Genomic DNA, 24,110 nt, shown 5'->3' with positions numbered 1-24,110 from the left:
AGCAACGGTATTGGCTCCTCTACATGGGGCCATGCGATGGTTGAAACGTAACTACACAATATAGTTCTGGAGCGGCTCACTTGTAGATGCGTACTGCCATACCTTTGAAGTACGGATAAAAAACAGACCGAGGCCATCCCGCCGCGTCCTAATCATTTCATTCATAAGCGTTTAGCAGCTTGAGTATGTACCAAAGAGTAAAGTAAGTATCGCGAACGAAAAACCCGCGCGATCTGCGTAACTGGAGCAAGTACCTAAAGACGCGGGCTAATATGATATGACCTGCTCAAACTACTTGCTCGAATAGCTCGCTCTAGTTGACCATGTTATGTTTTTGAATAAATATTTTCCGTATTATATTAGTATTACGTATGTTTTTCATTCGCTTTTCATTATGCGCAATTCAAACTACATGCGCCTGTGCAAGAGCATTACCTCAGCCATACAAAGCGTACAAACGTACAATTCGGACCTTATTGTGCCATTGTCAAAGTTTGCTGGCTACATTTTTAACATTTTACATTTTTTTGACAATTTGGTTCAGTGTTGCCAGGCGTACGATAATTATCGTAAATGCACGATAATTTGGGCTCCAGTGCGACGTACGTTCCAAAGAGCATTATCGTACGCAAAAGTACGATAATTTCAGCCCTTGGACGATGGCACCCAAAAAGTCTAGTATTTGAAGCAAAATGTGATACTTTCCCTCAGAAATTGGCCTCATGGGTGTTCGGCTCCTTGGTTTAAGTCAATAATGACGAATTTTCCTGTAAACCGTTTAGACCTATAACAAAATACACGAATACGAAACTGATTTTTGTGCAATTAGACAAAAATTGCGTGTGTTTTCTTTGATTATGTAAGCTTATTTTGCAAGAAATTTTAGTGGAAGTGCCTTTTTGATAGACGTACGATAATTTTGTTCATCGGTACGAATGGTTCGATAATTTTAACACTCAAATACGATAATTCTCATCCGCTCACCTTGCAACACTGATTTGGTTTGATTTGACAAATTGACATTCTAACCGAAACGATAACCCATGTTGAGCTAAGAATATTATTTACTACAATATTTTACATAATTTGTTACATTGCTTGGTTACTAGTACGAATAAGAGTACTCCTAAATCACAACTTTATAATGTTATGCTGATGTTCACGATTTAAATGAAACATGGGAACTCAAGGTAAACACGTTATTTTGTAATTCTCTTTCTCTATAGCGAGAGCGTATACCATAACATCTACTAACTTTCTGTTCAAGAACCCAAAGGATCAATTATAAAAATCTTCTCAATCAGCCGCATTGTCAATCCGATATTTACAAAAGGAATGTTTATAATATGTGTATCCCAGTCTACAACAAATTACCTAATAGACTGAAAAGTCTCTCAAGGCAGGCTATTCAAAACTTCCTTAAAACAATGGCTATTGACTTACTTACTGCTTTTACACTGTAAACAAATACTTGAATTCTACTGCATTTGACATGTAACTTATTAAACAAAACATCAATTGTTATTATATTTCTTTCTATGACTATGACATTGTAATTATTTCAGTTTTTGATGTAATATTGTATGTTGACATAACTCGTAATGTAATATTTGTATAATGTAAAAATGTGTATATAGTTTAATATTTGCATGTCGAAAATTTGACTGATACTGGTACAATAACTACAAATTACTGTAACATCTTGTAAGACGTACTATGAGGCAAATAAATCAATTAAAAAAAAAAGGTATAAGATAAATTAAATCATAAATAAAGTTTAATAAGTATTGTAGTTTAGTATTAAAAGAATGCAGCCACTGCACTGGCATCCAAAAATTTCATACTAAAGTCACTATGGAGAAGACTTTTTACAAGCTCTTTCATCAGTTTTAACTCTCGCATTTGCACACATACTCCATGTACAGAAGGTTGGTAGAGCAGGAGTGAAGCACGTCCTTTCTGGCTGTGTATGAGGGATGCATGTATATAAATAGGTCTTCCCTGAAATAAATTTTACATACCAGTATTATTATTATATTATTGTTTGTTTTTTTATACAATTACTGTTTGTTTAGATAATTTTAAATGTTTGTCAAGTATTCCCCACATTGACCTTAAAAGCAATAATTGCAGGAGCCAATATCCTAAATCCAACATGGATGAGGCTAGAGGGTGATTTTGATGAGCAGGTGGCCTGCCTGTTCCAATATGTGCGGCTGTCCCGGGAGGAGGTGGAGAGCTTCCGTGGCCTGTTCCGGGATGTTGAGAATACACTGAGGACACAATGGCCAGGTATGATCACCTAGAGGTTTTTTCGTGAGGTGTTTCAGAGCGATTTCGGTGATTTTTGGAGATTAGACTATAACAATTTTTGGCTACTCATCCCGGTTATCGAAACGGCTCTAACTTGACGACTTGGCGATCTTTTTGACTTTTGGTGTTTTTTTGACTTGGAACGATTTTGTGCGGTTTTTGTTTTTCATTTAAAAATTTCTATCTTCTTTTTCTTTCTTTTTCTGTTCTTTGTTTTAGGCTTAAAATTTTGCATTTCCTTTCCTCTTTCTTCTGTTGTTTTCTCGGTAACGCTGGGACTCTTGGTTCCAGAGTTATAGGGAAAACAATTGTTTGTTTTGAAGTTTTGTGTGTTGTTTTATTTTTGGGAAAAATTTTTTTATCTTCTTTTTCTTTCTTATTTCTTCTTTTCGAGCGATAGGGGTAGCTAGGTAAGGGTAAAACCTACCTAGGGACGTTTAGTTTGTAGCTCTACGACGTCAGAGTCGGGAGTTATTATTTGAAAACCTGGTTGCTATTCCGGTTTTTGCGGCGCTTCCAACTACTTTTCTTAAGTTGGTAAACTTTCGAAAAAGGATAGCGCCTGAACCGGAGTAGTTGGTGTCAGGACTTTTTGGGATTTGGGTAGAGGGGGTTAAACCCCGTATTACTCCACTTGTTTCAAAATTTTTGGCCAACTGGAAGGGGGGAAAAAATAATTTTTAAGCGCTGATTTCGTAAGTTTGTCGAGTGTGGCACAGATCACACTTGACCGTTTTTGCGAAATTAGTGTTTTTGGTTGTTTCCTCCATGGGTTTGGAGGGGGAAACCCCGGATCCGGGTGGGGAAAAGAGAAGAGAAGGGGGGGAGACAAACAAAAGGGGGGGTCACGGGCGATTTGGGGAAAGGGGGACCAACTCGGAATCTCGAAGTGAGGCGAGATCGGAGGTGAGCCAGGATGGCGAGGAGTCTGGAAGAGGGTACATTGGGGGGGGGGATGTCTCTCCCACCCCTAGCTTGGGAAGATTTTGGGCGGGTAATAAAAGGAGGGTAAGGCGCCTCTCAGAGACGTCTTCTGATGAGTGGGGCAGTGTCATTGAGACGGATGGAGCCAGGAGCCTGAACTCTGATGGAACAGGGGGGGAAAAAAGGGGAAGAAGGGAGAAAAGGGTTAGGGACAACCTAGAAAGTGATGGTGAAGGTGAAACTCCGGTGCGCAAAGTGAGCACCTCCCGCCGTGGCCGAGGCAAAGGCCACTACACGGGGCTGTGCGCCGCCAAAAAACAGCTGGAGAACTACGAAACGGAGACAGAGACGGACGCCCCCTATAGTCCCAAGCCTAAACGGAACTCGGGCAGGCGATCGCAAAGCCCAATGGACGCCGATGAAAACCCAGCGGGATTTGAAACCCCTGGCAGCCGCATCAAGGCCTGTGCGCAGGAAATAATGAAGGGTGCGGCCAAGAGCAAAAATCTCAAAGGCGAGATTTGGGGCCAAATTAACTCTGCATGTAGAGAATTAATAAATCTCGCAGAGTCGCTTGGAGAGTCTGAGGTTGTCCGCGCGCTGAAAGCGGACAACGAAAGGATGCGCAGCGAATTGGAGAATCTTCGCTTAGAAACGAAGGCGCTGCGCAAAGCCTTCTCGGAGCGCAAAAAGACGACGGAGCCAGCGCAGGGGAGAGCAGACACGCATACCCTCCTTGAAGAGTTGGGTAATTTAATGGACGTTCGCCTAGGGAACTTCAGGAGTGAAATCTTCAAGTCCCTAGGGAATATGGTCAATGCTCGCCTTGAGAGCGTAGAGGGACGATTGCCGCCAGAGCCCATCCGCCGGCCACCGCTGGCTGCTGATAGGAGGAGGATCCGAGAGAGCCAAGACCTAGAGATGGACGTAGAAACAATGGCGCACCAGGTTGATGAACCTAGTGCCCCAAGGCCGGAAAAAAGGAATAGGGGGGCATCTCTAGCGGTCTCACAAACGGCGGCCAACCAACCAGCAGGGGAGGCACCCCGTGCGGCAGTAAGGCCCCAGCTGTCGCAGGCCCAACCCAGACCGGTACCTACACCGAGGGGTAAAAAACTAGTGGTCCCAGCTCCCAGGGTACCAAGGAAGCAGGCTCGTCCGGGTGTGCCACCACCTGCGCCGCCCGCACCCCCACAGAACGAATGGACCACGGTGGTTAAGAAGGGGAAGGGTAAGGCCAAGGGCAAGAGCCCTGCCTCTCCCCAGACCCAACAGCAGCAGACCCCAAAAAAGAAGACGGCCCCAAAACTAGTGGCCCCAACCATGGCGGCGGTTGTCGTGGCCCTCAAGCCTGACTCCCAAACCGACTACAGAACGGTCATGGAGAGGGCCACTACACTGAAACTGGCGGAGCTGGGTGTCGACCACCTAAATGTGCGCAAAACGGCCACAGGGGCGCGAATTATAGAGGTCCCCGGGGCGCAGAGCAGCCAGGCGGCCGACAACCTGACGGACCGTCTCCGGAATCTAATAGGCGATGTGGCTGACGTCTACCGGCCAATTAAAAAGGCGGAAATCAAAATTTCTGGTTTTGACGAGTCCGTGACACCAGAAATTTTGAAAAAGGAGGTTGCTGCCAGAGGTAACTGTCAAGTAGAACAGGTGACGGTTGGGGCGATCAGGATGGCGGCCAATGGGACTGGCTCTGTCATCATACGTTGCCCACTATCAACGGCCAAAGTGGTAGTCACGGCAGGTCGCATCGTGATTGGGTGGTCGGCGGCCCGAGTGGAAGCCTTGGAACAGCTGCCCTTACGCTGTTACCGATGCATGGGGACGGGACATACGAGGCCTCTATGCCCGTCCTCGGTGGATAGGAGTGACTGGTGCTATAGGTGCAGCAAACCAGGTCACAAAAGCCATGACTGCACAGCGTTGGCCCCCTGGTGCGCCGTATGCCACCATGCTGGGTTAAAGGCGGGACACGTGATGGGTGGGCAAGCCTGCACCCCCCCACCAGTTAAAGGGAAGGAGGCCTACAGGACTGGTCCCGCAAATGCCGCTGCGACCGCCCCCCGGAATGTGCCTAATCGGACGGAACGCCAGCCCATGGAAACTTAATGCCGCCAATACATGATATAGAGGTACTCCAGTGCAACCTAAACCACGCCGCACGTGCACAAGATCTGATGATCCAGCACATGGCGGAGTGGGGGGTTGCTGCGGCGGTTGTGGCGGAACCGTATTACGTCCCGCAACAACCGAACTGGGTAGGTGATAGGGTTGGCTCGGTAGCCACGGTAGCCATTGTGGCGCCGGTTATGGGTGGTCTGCCCCTCTCCAGGGTGTCCGGCGGCCCTGGATATGTAGTGGCCAAACTGGGGGGTATCACACTAATTGGTGTGTACTTCTCCCCTAACAGGCCACTGCATGAGTTTGAGGCCTATCTGGAGAGACTCGGAAGGGCGGTGGTTGGTGCGGCTCCTTCCCCCATAATGGTCCTGGGGGATCTTAATGCGAAATGCGATGCCTGGGGCTCCCCTAGGACCAATCCCAGGGGAACGGTGCTCCTGGATTGGCTGGTTGGGCTCGGACTAGAAGTGGTCAACCGTGGCGCAGCCAACACTTGCGTGCGCCAGGGGGGCGGTTCAGTCATTGACGTTACACTGGCCTCTCCGGCGGCGGCAGTACGCGTCGCAGACTGGCGGGTCCTGGAGGACACGGAGACCCTCTCTGACCACTTGTATATCAGAATGAGGGTCTCCAGAGCCCAACCGGGCCAGCAGCCAAGACCGGCAAGGGGAGTAGGGAGACCCCTCAGGTGGAGTCTGGCCTCCCTGGACCGTGAAGCGGCCAGGGAGGCGGCTATGGTGGAGGCCAGGTGGGGGCGGCAATTGCCGGAGGCCAGCGTGGATGTCTTGGCCCTGGGCTTCCGGGCCTCTCTCGCGAGGACCTGTGACGCCTCAATGAGAAGAGCGGGGCCCCCACAGAATAAAAAGGCCACTTATTGGTGGTGCCCGGAAGTTGCCGCTCTCCGGCTTGCCAGTAATGCGGCAAGGCGACGCTACACACGCTGCCGAAGAAGGCGGCACACGCAAGTGGAGCTGGATGTGCTGTATGGGGAGTTAAATGAGGCCAAAAAAGCCCTGAACCTCGCTATTGCCCAGGCGAAGGACGCGGCGCATGGGGCCTTCCTGGCCTCTCTGGATCGGGACCCATGGGGGCGGCCCTACAAGTTGGTAAGAAAAAAGCTCCGCCAGGCTGCCCCCATGGATGCTATGGACAGGGGGACACTCGAAAATATACTGGAAGGACTGTTCCCCCCAGCACCAGAGTTTGACCCGCCTGCAATGGTGGTCCCCAGGGAGGAGGAACTAATGGATCCGGAGGTGATGCCCCTGGTGACGGAGGGCGAAATGGCCCATGTCGCCCACAGAATCAGGGCCTGCAAAAAGGCCCCCGGCCCGGATGGGGTACATGGAAGAATAATTCCAATTGTGATGGAGCACCTTGGAGACCGCCTTCAATCCATTTTTGATCAGTGTCTAAAAGATGGACGGTTTCCAAGGTGCTGGAAAGAAGGAATAGTCTGCCTCCTCCGGAAAGAGTCTAGACCGGCGGATTCCCCATCCGGATGGAGGCCTATAGTCCTACTGGACGAGGCCGGTAAGATGCTTGAACGCATAATAGCGTCAAGAATCAACCGGCACCTGCACGACGCGGGCCCAAATCTTTCGGAACGCCAATTTGGGTTCCGGAATGGCAGGTCCACAATGGACGCATTGGGGGCACTTCGGGCCTTTCGTGAGGGTGCTCAGAGGAGGGGGGAGGGTGCCATTGCGGTGTCTCTGGACATCGCCAACGCGTTTGGTACCCTCCCGTACTCAGTGATTCGGGAGGCCCTCAAGTACCACGAGGTGCCCCTATACTTGAGGCGGGTTGTGGACCAATACCTGTCGGATAGGGTGGTGGTCTGCAACACTCCTAATGGACGGTTGGAGAGACGGATGGCCTGCGGTGTTCCTCAGGGGTCTGTGCTTGGACCCCTGTTATGGAACATCGGCTTTGACTGGGCCATCCGTGCAGAGCTGCTCCCCCGAATGGCCCTCATGTGTTATGCTGATGACACAATGGTGGCCATTCGGGGCAAGGAGCTGAGGGAGGCACTGAGGAGAGCGGAAGTTGCGGCTGACCTCATGGTCCTGAGAATCCGCCTCTTAGGACTGCAGGTCTCCCTCCAGAAGACAGAAGCAATAGTCTTTGCAAAGAGAGGTTGGAGGGTGCCTGCAGGTGCCTCCCTCAGAATTGCCGGCGAAGAAGTACAGGTGAGGCAACATATAAAATACCTTGGCCTCACGCTGGACAGGAGGTGGAACTTCGGGGAGCACTTCCGTCAAATTGCTCCCCGAATAGTGACGGCAGCCTCGGAGATGGGTCGGCTGCTGCCTAATGTGGGAGGACCCTCCCACGTTTGCCGACGTCTCTATGCAGGAGTGGCTCGATCAATGGCTCTCTATGGGGCCCCGATTTGGGCCGACAAGCTGAATCAGGAGAACAAGGCCCTCTTACGAAGGCCCCAGAGAGTCATAGCCATACGAGTGTGCAGGGCGTATGTGTCGGTGAGCTGGGCGGCAGCGTGCGTGTTAGCGGGCACCTCACCATGGGAGTTGGATGCTGAGGTGTTCGCTGACGCGCACAGACGACGAATCAGGAGCAGAGAGACAGGTGACTTCCCTGCCCCTGAAGAAGTCAGAAATGAGCGCAGAATGGCGACTAGGAGAATGAGGGAAAAATGGAAGGAAGACCTGGAGAACTCCCTCTATGGAACATACACCATAGGGGCAGTTCTCCCGTCATTAGACAGATGGCTGGATCGGACGCATGGCAGGGTGGGGTATAGACTGGTGCAGGTATTGACCGGACACGGGTGCTTTGGTCATTACCTGCACAGGATCGGTCGTGAACCTACCCCAGCCTGCCATCAATGTAATGAGTTGGACGACACCGCCCAGCACACCCTCAGGGTGTGCAATCGCTGGGTTGTGGAGCGCGACGCACTGGAGGTTGCCATTGGCACAAGTGATCTCTCGCTGCACAGCGTCGTGGCGGCCATGTTGAGCAGCGAGAGATCCTGGGAGGCGGTGGTCTCCTTTTGCGACACTGTTGTCTCGCAAAAGGAGATTGAGGAGAGAGAGCGCGAAGAAGACCCGAGTGCGCACCCGATCCGGCGCAGACGAGTGGGAAGGAGGCGTAGGCGGTTCGCCGTAATGAACCGCACTATACCCCAGTAGGGCAGCGGGTGGGGGACCCGCACAACACGGCCCTACATGGGAGGGGGGAGAGTCAGTTATGCGTTTGCTGACTCTCCCCGAAATGGAGTGAAGTCCCGGTTCAACCGGGCCAGGACCGCCGGGGGGGTGCAGAGGTGACATGCTAGCGAGCCCCCTGCACCCCCCTTAACGGCATGGACGGAAACGCCGCAGGGGAGGTTAGTGGGTATTCTCCTCCTCTCCCTCTGAATAGCAGAGGGGGTTACGGAAGGAGCGAGTCCCACATACCGCCCCCCCAATGGGCTTCCCTCGCCCGGGGGGCGATGATGCGTAAATGCATTCACCCCTGCGACAACAACAAAAAAAAAAAAAAAAAAAAAAAAAAAAAAAGGTATGATCACCTACAGTACGAGCAGGTGGCCTGCCTGTTCCGATATGTGCGGCTGTCCCGGGAGGAGATGGAGAGTGTCCGCGGTTTGTTCTGGGATATTGAGATTCCAATGAATGTATTACTTTGTTGCATTTTTTTTTTGACATTTGGATGTTATTCTAGGTACACTTCATTTCATTTCATTTATTTCCGTGCATTTATCAGGCATTAACAAAAGATATACATATCACATTTTAAATAGTTGTTTCAATCATTACATGTTAAATTTACATCTACTTAATATCAAATTAATAATAATAATAAAAAGGAAATAAAATAATAGGAGTAGGAACGAAAGATAGAGAGATGCATGTATTTATCCGAAATATTATTTCACTCTAGACTAGTAATTAATTAAATTAATAAATTAAATATAATTTATTTTCAGGCAACTATGGCCCATATATACATACCTTACCACTTACCAATATCATTTTGGCGACGCAGTTTTCGGTTGCGCCGCCTGTTCTGGTGCGGGATTCGGCAGATTCCCACGAAACCGCCGAAATATCACACCTTTCGGCTAGAAGTCTGATACTATTTTTTATTTAATATTTGCCAATCTTATTGTGAAATTTTATTATTAAATTTGACATGTGTATAACAATTCAATATTATTCTGGAATAATAAGACAGCAATAAATTGCTCTGATACTTAGCTTAAGATAAGATAATATATAAATGACAATTCGAAAGAGCTGTTGCTAGGCCTACTTAAATAAAGAATATTTGAAGTTACACTGAGGACACAATGGGCAGGTACAGTGAAAATCAATACATTACTCTTTGATTTGAAGAATTTCAAATTTATAATCAAAGGAGACCAGAAAACGGTTGGTTCCCCCGGTTTATTGGACAGGATATGTGTATGTAAAGAAGAAATATTAATATTTTTGCATCTCAACTACTGTTGTGTGCAAATTCCATGAGCATGTTACCTTAAATTAATCAAACTGGTTTCGAGATACTTGGGACATAAATAATTTGTGTATACAAATACAACAGGCTCAGACATTAATCAGGCTCTCACTCTAAATTACAGAGGAAAATAGAAGGAAACAAAAGATATGGCGCGCCATGTGACATTTTTGATGAAGGTTTTGCCACCTTTTACTTCAAATTCAATTACTCTGACAATATCTCTCTCTGGACGCTTTCTGTTTAAAAATTTTGCTTGTAAGCTTGCTTGTAAAAGAGTCCTTGAAGTCTACTTGCAGAACATTTTTTTTGTCACATCTCGGCTATATACTATGCACTATGCTTATTTTATCGTATTTATCGTATGTAGGGTAACGACATATATATCTTATACCTTTAAACGAGCAATTCTTGTATGTATATATATATATATTTTTTTTTTTTTTCAGGGATCTCGGAAAAGGCTCTAACGATTTCGCTGAAATTTGGTATATGGGGGTTTTTGGGGGTAAACAATCGATCTAGATTAGTCTTATGTTTGGGAAAACGCGTGTTTTCGAGTTTTCATGCGTTTCTCTTTCGACGCCGAATATGGTCGCTAATTTCGTATTGCAGGCCACTGTCCGTCTGGTCCAGTGGGTTAAGACGCGGGCGGCAAGAAACAACCAGTGTTACGGGTTCGAATCCCGCCCGGTGACTAACTTTTGTTTTTTTTTATATGTTCAAGCTTATATAATATTATAATTTTTATTGTTTTAGACAACTTTAATTTAGTAAAAAAATGTAAGTAGTTAAGATTAATAAATAGTTATAACCGAGCAAAGCTCGGTCGCCCAGGTACTGTATATAATATCTGGGAAACCGAGCTTTGCTCGGAAAACATATAAAAACTCAGAAATGCGCGTTTTCCCTGAGATAAGACCTAGATCGATTTTTCGGCCCCGAAAACCTCCATATAGAACATTTCATCGAAATCGTTAGAGCCGTTTCCGAGATCCCCGAAATATATATATATAAATATACAAGAATTGCTTGTTTAAAGGTATAAGATATATATACTTCAATTGAAAATGAAAAAAAAAATTAATCATGTTTTCGATAGTTTTTTTCTAGAAACGTACAATTTTGCGTTAGCCCCATCTTAATATCTACCGATCCTGGGTACGCCACTCCACTCGCACTACTTTAATGTTTTGTGTGTCTGCTCCTGAGCCGCACATTTTATTTTCAACTGAATAACTATTATTTGATTATTGTCTGCTTTAGGCTGTGAAGTGATCCCCTTCGGCTCCGTGGTGACGGGCATGGGCATCAAGACGAGCGACGTGGACTGCTACGTGCACATCCCCGTGTGGTTCCGCATGGCCGGCGACAACCTCGTCATCAGCGCGCGCAACGTCCTCCGCCGCCGAGCCAACATCTTCGCGCAGCTGTTCGCCATCGCCAACGCTAAAGTCCCCATCGTCAAGTTCCTCCACACCCCCACTCGGACAAACTGTGATTTGAGCTTCAAAAGCCCTTCAGGTGTCAGAAATAGCAAGCTGATATGCTATCTCCTCCACTTGGATAGAAGAGCGCTCGATCTCGCTATACTAGTCAAGTATTGGTCCAAAGCCCACAATTTAACGGGCACGAATTTAATGCCGAATTACGCTTTAACGTTACTAGTAATCTTCTACCTCCAACATATAGAAATATTACCTCCGGTGTGTGATCTACAGAAGCTCGTCCCTTATGATTATGTCGACAATTGGAATACTGCGTTTGAGGAACGCGAGCATAGGAACAATAATGAATGGTCGCTGCTGCAGATTTTAGGCGGTTTCTTCTCCTACTACAGCAGTTACGACTTCGAGAACAGTATAGTATCTCCGTTCCTCGGGTATCCTATAGTCCGGGAGTGTTTTAAGAAGTTAAGTGACGTGCCAGAGGAATTCGATCTATATAAAGATTTGTATAAAAATGGTATGTGTCAGCCGCTGAAATTGGATACACCGATGTGTGTGCAGGATCCGTTCGATCACAGCCGGAACTGTACCGTCGGGGTGTTCTTCAAGTTGAGCCGGAAAGTGTGTTCGTATTTCAAGTTGGCGGCCACGCTGTACGAGAGCAAGTCGAGCGCCGAGTTCCTGCGGGCGCTGCTGCTGACGGCGGCGGGGGTGGGCGCCGGGGCCAGCCAGGCCAGCCGGGCCAGCCAGGCCAGCCGGGCCAGCCGGGCCAGCCAGGCCAGCCGGGCCAGCCGGGCCAGCCAGGCCAGCCAGGCCGGCCAGGCCGCCCGGGCCTCCCTGCACGGCAAGGTGAGCAAGCCGCAGCACGGCCAGGGCTTCAAGACCCTGAAGAAGGCGGTGAGGAACAACATACAAGCCTTGTATGACCACATTAATAAGAAAAGAAAACGATAGCTCATTATTGATTTGATAGCGATTGATTGGAGTGGTTTCAATGGGTTGAATTGATGATTATGTGATAAACATGGGTTTTTAAATATGTTTCATCGATTTCGAAATATGTTATATAATTTTTCAACTATGGAGTTGCCGTCAAAGATAATGTATACGTTATCACAGTGGAATAAACTCTTGTTTTGGATTGACTCATTTGATTATAGTTTTGCTACACTACTTACTCATTCTCAACATTGTGTTGTGTGGTAGTATTTTTATTGTTTATCGTAGTAATTATGTACGTGATAATTTGTAATAAATGCGGACTCCGACTGTCCGATGGGTAATACGGCAGTAGTGATACGTTTTACTACTAAAGTGTACTCTTGTCAAGTTAATAAATAAATGTGTTTAAACTTTTCTGTATGAATATCACTAAGACAATGATAAAGTAATTGTTTATCAAGCCGAGTCGTCCGGTCGGCGAGCGTTACTACAAAAGCGTATTTTAAAGACAATATTTTTACAAGTTGATTTTAGATAAAATTATCCCAATCATTGTGAAGGATAAGCTGTGATGATTGAATTTGTTTTGTATTTGATAAGTAGGTTAAGCCAAAAACACATTTCCTCAAAATGTGGCTTCTAGGATATTAAATTGATGGAGAATGTACGAGAATAATAAATAAATAATAAAACCTTTTCTACAAATAGATATTTATTCATTTGTTTGTACTGAAAATAATACTTACTCAGAAATGCACAATATTCAAGCTCTTCATACCGATTGGTTTTAGTTAGTATTAGCAATACCAACCAACAAAAACTTTAAATATATATCTTGGGGTCAAAATTGCAACAATAAAATTGTTAATGTTTCTTTTAGGTAAAAATGTAGGCAAATCAAAACTTGTATAAAAGTTTTTACAAATAACCCGTCAAAATATCCGATTAGCCAAGAACGTTCAAACTTATGACAGATATTATAAATTAGGTGCGTATGTGCATTACAATTCAAGGCATGTTGAAGGAGAGCTTGGTCTTGACGAGCCAGAAGGAGTCGATCACCTGGCCTTTGAGATCCGCGGACACCTGGAACGGAACATGTATAACATAGGTCAATGCCGGATTTAGAGGTCTGGAGGCCTCGGGCAATAAAGGAGTAGAGGCCCCCTGGCCCCAAATTTTTTCCAAATAAAATGGTAAATTTACCGAATTCTCTTTTGTGGAGGCCCGGGGCAGTAGCCCCGGTTGCCCTCCCCTAAATCCGGCCCTGACATAGGTAGCCTACAATAGTACTGGTGGCCTGGCTATAGCATAGCTACTTCAAACTAATGTCGTCGGCCGCAGTTGCTTCAGTCCTTTGAATGCCACAGTTTCATATAATACTCCATGAAACCTTATTGTCATTTCAACTAGTTTTCTTTCCTGAAGGTAATTATTCCATGGTAACCGTGCGCGTCTATGATAGACGTTTTCAGCGGTCAAAGGCTAAGGGTGCATTTCGACCAGAGATGTGCTATGGTTGCTATGCTATGTTTTCATACATTTGAAACGCAGCTACAGCTACGTTTCAAATGTAGGAAAACATAGCATAGCACATCTCTGGTCGAAAGGCACCCTTAATCAAGTAAGGCCCCTGCAGGAGCGAGGGTTTGGGCGTCTGCCATGACGAGAAGGTAGCGTGGTCGCATTTTTATCGTCTGTCACGTTCTAACAAGTAGGCATGTAAATTCGAAAGCGACAGGCGATAATAATGCAGCCATGCTGCCACCGCTGTTAGGGCTCCGCCGGGGCCGCAGAGCTCACCTGCTCCATGTAGAGGTGCGTCCGGTTGTGCGCCGCGAGGCGCGTGTAGCCGTAGTCCTGCGACCGGAACGCCGACCACGAGTACGGGTTATCTGCAAATACAGCATTTTCGTTTTGAGACGCCTCATAGAAGCCGATGACAAAAAGAGCCATATAAAAATACATCTTGCTTCTTTGTGTTTCCCACGACAGTATCGCGACTACCGGTCCCAGTTATAGAACAGTAAAACCTACCTACTTATTTGTGGAGTCATCTTTGTCGATGGGCGCGATGCCGCGACTAGTCTCTTTGGTTTTCGAAATGTTTCAACGCATCTTATGCCACACATCAACCTTTTGGTGTCGAAACTGAGCCGAGCCTCACACCAAGGTGTAGCGGCGGTCGGCGGTAGCATGGAAGGATTTTTATCGCTTGTCACTTTCGCACTTCCATACTTGTTAGAACATGATAGGCATGATGACAAGCGATAAAAATATTATCACGTTACAACCGCAGATATCTCATACAAACGTTAATAATTTATTTGCCACTTTGCCGCTTGCCATAAGGACAAAATTTGCTTGTATCCTTATATCCTGTCAAGGCGCCCACATGGCAAGCGACAAAGTGGGACGTTTTGCCGGCCGCGGTCACATTTGTTCCTGAGTTATAAGTAGGTATGAGTGTATGTATTTATATCTATCTATTATATCGACGTCTGGTACCCACAGCACAAGCCTCATTGAGATACTGTGAGTGGCCCCGGAGTACTGTGGGTCGATATATAAGGATATTGCGACTTACGGGCCACAGAGAGAGCATAGAGTGTACTCACGATAGAAGCGGTCGCGGCCCTCCTGGCAGCCCGCGGAGCCCGTCACCACGTGCACGGGCGCCCTGCAACACGCGGGCGACTTACGGACCACTGCGGCATTACCACTTATCACTACTCGTTGAGTGAGGAAAACAACATGAAGGACGCAGAAATTACGCAAAAATGAACTCTATCACTCACAAGTTCATAATCATTTTGGGAAATATATTCCCTCTGCCTTCTAAAGGTTTAACTCAGGCGGAATGGAAGCTTTTTGTGCGCTGGTTTCATAGTAGTTGACATGAACGCCTGTAAACTATTCAACTGATGGCAGTTATGTAATATGTACGATCGTCCGTCCCATTAACTAACGATTCGTTGACATTATTAAAATTAAGTAGGTATGTAAAGTCGCAAATAGTTGCTGCTACTCAAAGTTAAGTTTCAGTGAATGCAAATGAGATTTTGGTATAAGTAGTCTGTTTTTAGAGTTCCGTAGCCAAATGGCAAATAACGGAACGCTTATGGATTTGTCATGTCCGTCTGTCTGTCCATTTATGTCACGGCCACTTTTTATTTTTTATTACAAGTACCTACTGTTCATAGGAAATTCTTGCATAGAAAATGTATGGCGTAGACCTTTATAGTTACAAAACAGACTATAGGTTCAGACTACACTGTACACTACAGACTATAGGGTAATGTGATGCATTGTACTGTGGTTTCAATATCCCTGTAGAAAAACTAGAAAATCGTCAAAATAATTGTACTGCTTTTGTAGTTTTACATATCAAGGTAAGGAAAATGAAAGCAACATTATTTGTACCATTTATTAGCAAACAATTACATGATTGGCACATTTAGTACAGCGAATAACGCTAAATACATAGCTACACAATGTCGAGATGCCGGTGCGTTTTTATTAAAGCTGTCTCAAAAGAAAAAAAAAAACGCCCTGTTCATAAGAAAATATAAGTATCATATCACAAAGGTACTATAAGTCTATTTTTTTTCTAAATCTTTATTTATTGTATACCTATTTGAGCTCTTAATCCCAGCTAATATCTATGGATATGGAATGAAATGGATGACTTTGGATGCCTTCGATGTAATTAATTACAGTGGCCATGAGATAAGTCGAAAAGAAGCATCTTTCTTCTTCCCTCCCTTCTCCCACTATTTGGTGTGGGGCCACCGCACATATTTGCGCCAAGGTGTCGTGTGTTTGCGAGATCTTGGTTTGTCAATCCTGGCAGTTGGGCTTGCTCGAGGTCTCCTTTTATTTTAGACCACTAACTATAGTCTGTATCTTTAGGTAGTTAAATAACTATAAACAATGTGTTTTTACATTTTCGGGTACTTGAAACATTTAACAGTTAACCAACCAAATAGAAAACTGTCTGGATCTGTTCCTCATCGTTCTGGCTTTAACCTACTTTATTTAATCGTGTAATCTTTTCAGCTACCCGCAAATGGTTAAATATTCCATCTCGTTTTAGGTCCTTTACTAGGGCGAAGTAACAGAAAATATTACAAAACTAAATTCCTATTGATTAACCAAAACATACCGATATATTCCTATTACAGAATAGCACGATTACAGCAGTCCCGTTGATACGTCGAGTAAGTAATATATTGTAGTAAAACTTCTGTAAGTTTTGTCACATCGATTTAAATTAATTGTTTTGAAGAAATGTCTTACACAATAAAATACCTAATGGTGGTCTGTTTATATTCTTTGAAATACCTAAAGATACAGACTATAGGTCGATGGTTTACGGCCTTTGTCTCTATTATGTCGAAAAGAAAAGAAGCATAAGGCGCTCTATTGACAAATATTTAAACACGACTATTTTTCAAGGTGTTGGAGTGCATATTAGGTGGTTTAGTGATAGCGGGAGGGCTCATGGTTTGTCGTAATTGTAGGGCTCTGGGATGATGATTGGTTGGCCCAGTGCAAGGCAGGTAGGGCCTGCAGCACGGGTTAGTGGTAGGGGGTGTGAGGCCCGCGGCGGTCCTTCACGAGCCGGAAGCTGTCCACCACCTTGCCGCCCTGCTCCACGTCCACCTGACGAAGTTACAAATACCTTATCACCAGAATTCATTCATTTGTATCGATTTCGGTAGATGAAAACGTATACCTACACATTGTTTGATTTAAATACTTACACCTCTGATTTATACATAAAACATGAAGAGATTTTTTAATTATTGCACAGTCGAGTTCATAAATATGTATACATTTCTTTGTCCTAATCAATAATTGCAATAAGGTGAAATATAAATAAATATAATAAATAAATATTATAAGACATTTTTACACAAATTGACTAAGTCCCACAGTAACTCAATAAGGTGTGTTGAGGGTACTTAGACACCGATATATAATATAAGTATTTATAAAATTAAATACATAGAAAAAATGACTCAGGAACAAATATCCGGTCATCACACGAATAAATGCCTTTACCAGGATTTGAACCCGGGACCATCAGCTTCGTAGGCAGGGTCCCTACTCACTAAGCCAAACCGGTCGTCGTATACGAAAAGGCCAATTTGAACATACATTTCGATGTCAAAATTATGTCATTTTGATATCATTCGCCCGTGCGTCCCGCTCGCGTCAATACATGTATGAACACGTACGAGCCAAGTGCACGCGCGAATGGTAACTAAAACACATCATTTTGAAATCGGAATTTAATTTCAAATCAGCTTTAAAGTCGACAGTCTGTTGGACCTGCGAGATGGTTGTAACTGCTTTTTGCAGCATTGTCATAATGTTTTATAACAAATAATTGAATGACATCGATGGTTTTACATTTTCTTGGCCAAGAAATAGATACGGTATTTTGCCCAGTCACCTTAAGCTCAAAAAGGATATCGACCTCGGAGAGAGAGATACAAAGCTGGAAAGTCGTTTACATCTTTATTGTATTGGAGCGTTCTAAAGGTTCTCTCAAAACCCTACGCATGGATCGTGTGCGCGTCTGAAGTTATTTAAGGTCAAATGTCATAAACAGTTTTTTTTTTTGCGGATATCAACGTTTCTATAGATCCAATGTTGTTTTCGTCTAGGTAAGAATTGAAGAGCATAAAATTTGCTACAAGTTACGTATCAAACATTGTACAGCTTTCTGTTATTCCGAGGTGGAACCTTAAATTTTTCAGCATTAATTGGAGTTCGCAAGTGAAGTATAGCTACCTGCTCGAAGTGCAGCTCGGCGCGCGCGGCGCGCAGGCGCGTGTAGCCGTACGCCTCCGTGCGGAACGCCGACCACGGCGGCCGCGTGGCTACAACCACATGCGATATATATATATTTCTAGGAACTATTCATACAAGATTGAAAAATAATTATGTAGCTAAGATCATTTTGTTTAAAAATGTTAGTTCAGCCAAAGAGAATTTGCAATAGAGGTATCAAAGAAAACTTTGTAGCCACAGTAAATTTACTGCCACCTTTCGACACATGATTAAAACTTTTAGAACGCCATTTGATTTTGATCCTTATATCAAAAAGTGGCGTCATTTAATAGATCAAACGCCGTTTCTAGCGCCATGGCGCCACAACCTTTAGCCGATACCCGGTAAGATGGAATCACTTTTTGGTATTTAACACATATCGGTGAAAGAATAAGGATCAAAGTCAAATGGCGTTCTAAAAGTTTTAATTATATGTCGAAAGATTGCAGTAAATTTACTGATGCTATAAAATTTTCTTTGACAATCCACTTCCGTTTCAAATTCTCTTTCGTTTAGCTGATCGATTAGATATTTAATAGCTGAATAAATTCTAGGTAATTTTAAAATAAATAACATTTAATGCGTTATGTCCGGATCCATATTCCGACATAAAATAAATAAGTATGTGTAGCGATTTATTCTGCTTTTAAGTAATTAATTTAGTTTTGCAGTTCAATACTCTATTCTATCATTCCGAAGTCAGATTTTTGTGGCAGTGTTAAACTGTCGCAATGTCTAAAAAGGTAGTCGTTGAATTATCTAATGTTTTCTCATCGGTATCAATAAAAAAAGTACCTACAACCAGGAGTGATTGTCAGTGAAAGGGCGATAAGTTTTGTGAGCCGAGAGCTCACCGCTGCACAGGAAACAATAACACCTAAATAAAATTTTAGTCCCAGCGACGCCACGGCCGGCCGCCGCTCGCTCGGGCGCGCGGCGGGGGCGCGCGGGGCGCTCGGGACGTCTCGTAACGACCGTGTATAGTCGTTAGCTATGTAGCTGGCCCCTAGTGGCTAATCTTTTGTGTATTGTTAACTAAAACCGCGCGCGATATAGGGGGTGATTTCTCGATAAAACGTACCGTACAATGCGCGGTTAACGGCTCCACCGTATGTTTATAAACACATTATATAACAATGTTCTATTGAAGAAGTCATTCATTCGATCATAAATTGACCTACTGTAACATTTTACTTAAACACATAAAATGGCACTAAAGTGAAAAATATTTACGATCTCTTTATTCCAAAACGCCTTCTACCACCGATAAACGATAAGACAACAAAAAAAATGCTTATTACGGGGAACAAAAAAAACGTATCCTTATTCAAAAAAAGCTTCGTAGTAGCGGGCGTCAATGTTGGCTATTTGACAAGCTAACTAGCACGGGGTATAGTAGCCCTACCGACACCGCGATAACAATAACTTAGTATATAAAAATAAGTAAGAAACTCACCGTTGAACTCGCTGTGGTTCTCCTGGCAGCCGGCCGAGCCCGTCACCACGTGCACGGGCGCGCTGCAAGCGACCCGACATTATTAGTAGGTACATGACGCGCGCGCCACCCACAAGTACTCAACAACAAATACACACTAAATAATGCTAAACGGACGAGGGGTTCCAATGAATCTGCACTCGCTCTCATTCACTAAAAAATATGTATAATGATATAGTTTTGAACGCCTTTCCCATTTAGATAATACTGCTGAAATGCGAAGTAATGGAATGTAAATTAAATAAACATAATATATAGCATGCATTACAAGTGAAAGCAACAGTATGTGAAAGGAAAATACAATACAATAAGTAAACAGAATTATAACATTCATAACATAAATTACTACATCAAAAAGAAAAGGCGTCAAATAGCTAAATGGTTATAAAAATATTTATATGTTACAATAATTTAGACTTACTTATTTAATATATATAATTATCAGCATCCAGTACACCGTTTTAATACCGAAAATAAATTGAATAATCGTAAAAACAGTCATTGTTTTGCAATCGCAATGTTTCCAACAATATTTTCTTGGTAAAAATTTCAGAAACTACCAGAAACTTGTTTAACTTTTTGAAACCTTTAGGTATACTCGGAAAATTATTTATTAGTCTTGTTAATTATTTTATTCTGACGCAATTTAAAGAAATATAAAATATCCAAAAAGTAAGCTTTATTGACTTCCAAAGGTAGGAAGTATTTTTAAAGAATTATTATTATTATTTCCATTATTTATTTTTGTTCTTATTATTATTATTAAGCCTTTTTTCTCCTTAAATTACAAAATATTTTAATTTTATTTTATTATTTTAAAAAATAGTATTTTTGAAATCTGCAAAAAGTACGCAATGATTTTAAATGGTGCCTGATCAAAACCGCGTTTACATCAAAAAATTAAATATAACATTCCCAGATAGATAATATACTCCGTCTTACTCCACTGGTTGAAATTATCAAGACAACTATTATTGGCGACCGCGTACCATCGTCCACACTGTTACAATACGGAAACCTTTTTGCAAAGATAACTTTTTTACGTTTGGACATGTGTCTTTGTTGTGGATTCTTCAAAGAATTCTGCTGTATTGCAAAGGCCACCTTGTGAGACGTGAATACGTAGGTCACACTGAAAAACTTTGACTAAGTATAAGGCCGTCCCGGAAACAGCAAAAAAATCTGCGGTTTCATATATTTCGCCATACATAATGTTGATGTTTTTTAATGGAACGGATGATCATATATTATTTATTTATTTATTTGAAACATAATATACAGCATTACAGTCGGAACCAAAGCATTGTACAATTCAGATTATAAAATAGGATTACACAATAGGAAAAACAGATCACAATCAACTTTCGTCCATCACCTCGCAATACCGCAGACACATCCGATACACAGCCGTCCATCGACTTGCAAACATATCACAATCTGGTGCCCACGACAGACGGGAGTTCAACAGCCTTAGAGCCCGCACAGCTGGCGACTTTTTGTGTCCGTGCGTGTAATTGGGACGGCTAAAAGCTTGTGACTTCGCCACCATTATGACCAACACATATACATATCAGGTTAAAGATATTATTTTCTGCCCTCCCACTTCTTATCCACGGGCCAAAAGTACAAATTCAAGGCCGTGGTTTAAAGGTCCCTGCTTCAAACTTACCCAGGATTGGTATAGGGGTGCTCAAGGGACCCGTTGTAGACCTTGCCGTCGTAGAGCGGCCACGAGCGCTCGTACGAATGTTCGTGCGCCCAGATCACCACGTCCACACCGTACTGCTTCAGAAGGGGTTCCAGACCTAAAAATGTTTATTCATACTTAAGACATCTTGTTGGATCTACTACGTTGTGCGCGCTGTGTGTAACAAGACACAGTCAGATGATAAAGTTCCTGTATCTAACTCGAGAACAGGTGCTATTTATGTACATATTTATTTTTTGCGCAAAAAAAAAAAACACTTAACTAACTTAAAAGTAATTGCACAGCTTAAAACATCAATAACTTAAAACAGCATTCTGATGTGCAAAGATGTACTTTATGAGGGACGATTTATTCCTTATATTCCCTTTTGAATTCAAACAGTAACAAAAATGTAATGGGGTGCGTAAATCAGGCTCATCAAAGTTCTAGCAATCGAAATGTATAAAATTAAAGCCGCAGTCGACGTCATAAGGCTGGTATTGTTAGAACTCTCTTACGCCCACGATGAGTCGGCGGATTTACTCGAAGCTGTCGATGTTGGACCTTATGCCCAGCTAACTCACTCAGCCCGATGAAGGGGCTCCCTCGCCTCGTGAACTCGAAGCTATGTAGATGTCGACGCGGTCTACCGTTGGAGCCTCAAAAACAAATTACATTTTAACTCGAGTAAGTGCGAGATGATGACCTTTTCGCGATCGCGTGGTCCTATTGAGTACGAGTATACCGTCGGTGATGTTTGTATAGCGCGGTCGGCCCGCGTCCGTGACCTGGGTGTGCTCTTCGACCCTGTACTCTCATTTCGCGATCATGTTCAGGCAGTGACTGATGCGGCGTACAAGAGGCTCGGATTCGTTTTGCGTAATTCTGGGTCCCTGAGCGTTTACGCCACTCGCGTGCTCTATGGTGCACTCGTCCGGAGTTTGCTGGAGACGAATTCTATAGTCTGGAGTCCGCATGAGAATAAATATATTCTTATGTTGGAACAGGTCCAGAAAATGTACCTAAGGGCTTTGTACAAGAGGATATACGTCTATTATCCTTACATGTACCCGACCTTGTTCTTACAGGGTCAACTGGGGTATGACTCCTTACAGTTGCGAAGGTCGCACTGCTCGACTCCCTGCTCGAGGCGCAGCCGCATGACAGTGCGATTTGTTTGTGAGTGCGATGGGGCGAGTGATAATGGAATGCAAGAGGATATTAGAAAGAGAGATGCCTGAGAGTACTATACCGGTATGAATTCCTGTGTCTTAGCTGCTCATGTGTTATTGCTTTATAATGTTAATGCTTTATGTTGTTAATGTGTTCCAATTTGTGCCGCTTTGGCATTAGCTGTAAGGTGCAATTTGTTATTTGAAATAAATAAATAAATAAATGTCGTCGGAATTGCTGCAGTACAGTGCACCTTATTTCCATACAGTAAGGTTCATGTTGGACTCACTCATCCCGATGAAGGGGATCCCTCGCCTCGTGTACTCGAAGCTGCAGTCGATGTCGTCGGAGTTGCTGCAGTACATCGGCCGGTGGCCCATCAGCACGATCCACGGACGCTCGGCTCTGGAACAGAAAACATTTATCTAGTCTGATTTGTAAAAAAAGATGTGATTATTCGACGACGAATGTATGAGAAATGAAAAATATACTGGGAAATTCAAAAGCCGGTGGGGGTTACGGCACCACTTTCCAGCCTGGCAACATCGGGTTTGATGAGCCTGAGAAACACGACTACAAGGATCAGAAGGGAAACTGCGATCTAATAAAATATTTATCCATACGACATTTCGGGAATGCGCGGTCTAGCAGGCGAACGGCCCTCTTCGCGGAGCGCAGAGCGGCGGCGAGTGCCCTCGGGCCGGGGCCGGGCGCCCTCGGGCCGGGGCCGGGTGCCCTCCGTCCGGGGCCGGGTGCCCTCGGGCCGGGGCCGGGTGCCCTCGCAGACTGTTCGTGGGGCGCTGCGGCGCGCGGGCGCATGCGTGCGGCAACTCGATGGTGCACTTGCTTTTAGGGTGGTTATACCTGTTTTTAGGTTCATTAGCCTTTGCCAAGTCTTGCTGGAGCCAGGCGAACTGCTCGAACAGCATGCGCGCGCCCCACTGCAGGAAGTAGTAGTACTCGGTGGAGATGGCCACGACGTGCACGGGCCCCAGGTCGAAGCTGTAGAACATGCTCTCCGTGCCGCCCGGCATCGAGAAGCGCGCGCGGTAGTTGCTGAAGTTGCTGGAGAAAAGTTTAACACATATTAGACAGAAAGAGTCACGGAAGTGACCGATACATGGACGAGTTAGTTTAACCTAGCAGGTCGGCCCTCAAAGTTAAGCTGTCTAGAAAAAAATCTATGTATGAGAGGAGGCCTGTGCCCAGCAGTGGGACGTACAAAGGCTGAATTATTATTATTTATGTATTGCACTTTCGCCCTAGTCATTACAGAGTACTTTTCACGCCTACTGTGAGGAAATTTATTAGGGCGGCGCATGAACTGGTCTCCGACCCTCGCTGTCGCTAGGCGGCCTCGTGGTTGCCGGGGCACGTCATGTAGGGCACCATGGCGGCGATGGGCTGGATCTGGCGCATGAACTGGTCTCCGACCCTCGCTGTACTCACTAGGCGGCCTCGTGGTTGCCGGGGCACGTCATGTAGGGCACCATGGCGGCGATGGGCTGGATCTGGCGCATGAACTGGTCTCCGACCCTCGCTGTACTCACTAGGCGGCCTCGTGGTTGGCGGGGCACGTCATGTAGGGCACCATGGCGGCGATGGGCTGGATCTGGCGCATGAACTGGTCTCCGACCCTCGCTGTACTCACTAGGCGGCCTCGTGGTTG

At 44.8% G+C, this 24,110-nt stretch overlaps 2 protein-coding genes across 5 annotated transcripts in view; one reads left to right on the top strand and one right to left on the bottom strand.

Moving 5' to 3' along the window:
* Window positions 1-830: 830 nt before the first annotated feature.
* Window positions 831-12,950, top strand: LOC133525481 (terminal uridylyltransferase Tailor). 2 transcript variants are annotated; one of them, XM_061861735.1, is made up of 3 exons: window positions 836-1,190; window positions 2,134-2,292; window positions 11,122-12,950. In XM_061861735.1, exons 1-3 carry the CDS (start codon window positions 1,178-1,180, stop codon window positions 12,255-12,257), a joined length of 1,308 nt encoding a protein of 435 aa, XP_061717719.1. In that variant the 5' UTR covers window positions 836-1,177; the 3' UTR covers window positions 12,258-12,950. The 2 variants fall into 2 exon arrangements, with proteins under 2 accessions (XP_061717720.1, XP_061717719.1); XM_061861736.1 differs by lacking the exon at window positions 2,134-2,292 and having other exon boundaries at window positions 831-1,190.
* Window positions 12,940-24,110, bottom strand: part of LOC133525482 (acid phosphatase type 7) — a 19,223-nt gene continuing 8,052 nt past the window's right edge. For 2 of the 3 annotated variants that reach the window (XM_061861739.1, XM_061861737.1), the window contains 6 exons: window positions 23,306-23,506; window positions 22,731-22,846; window positions 21,251-21,386; window positions 14,864-14,925; window positions 14,049-14,140; window positions 12,940-13,331 (listed from right to left, as the gene is read on the bottom strand). In XM_061861739.1, the coding sequence (XP_061717723.1) occupies window positions 13,254-13,331; window positions 14,049-14,140; window positions 14,864-14,925; window positions 21,251-21,386; window positions 22,731-22,846; window positions 23,306-23,506 (685 nt within the window). In that variant the 3' untranslated portion in view covers window positions 12,940-13,253. The remainder of the gene's footprint in view (window positions 13,332-14,048; window positions 14,141-14,863; window positions 14,926-21,250; window positions 21,387-22,730; window positions 22,847-23,305; window positions 23,507-24,110) is intronic. The other variant, XM_061861738.1, reaches the window with a different exon arrangement.

The sequence above is a fragment of the Cydia pomonella genome, chromosome 15, assembly GCF_033807575.1.
Source record: "Cydia pomonella isolate Wapato2018A chromosome 15, ilCydPomo1, whole genome shotgun sequence".
In the NCBI taxonomy this organism is placed as follows: domain Eukaryota; kingdom Metazoa; phylum Arthropoda; class Insecta; order Lepidoptera; family Tortricidae; genus Cydia; species Cydia pomonella.
Note: the sequence above shows the minus strand (reverse complement) of the source record. Positions and strands in the feature narration are given on the sequence as shown.

Coding starts and splice junctions, on each gene's coding strand:
- LOC133525481 (XM_061861735.1), top strand. Junction 2,293..11,121: donor ACTGAGGACACAATGGCCAG/GTATGATCACCT, acceptor TGTCTGCTTTAG/GCTGTGAAGTGATCCCCTTC.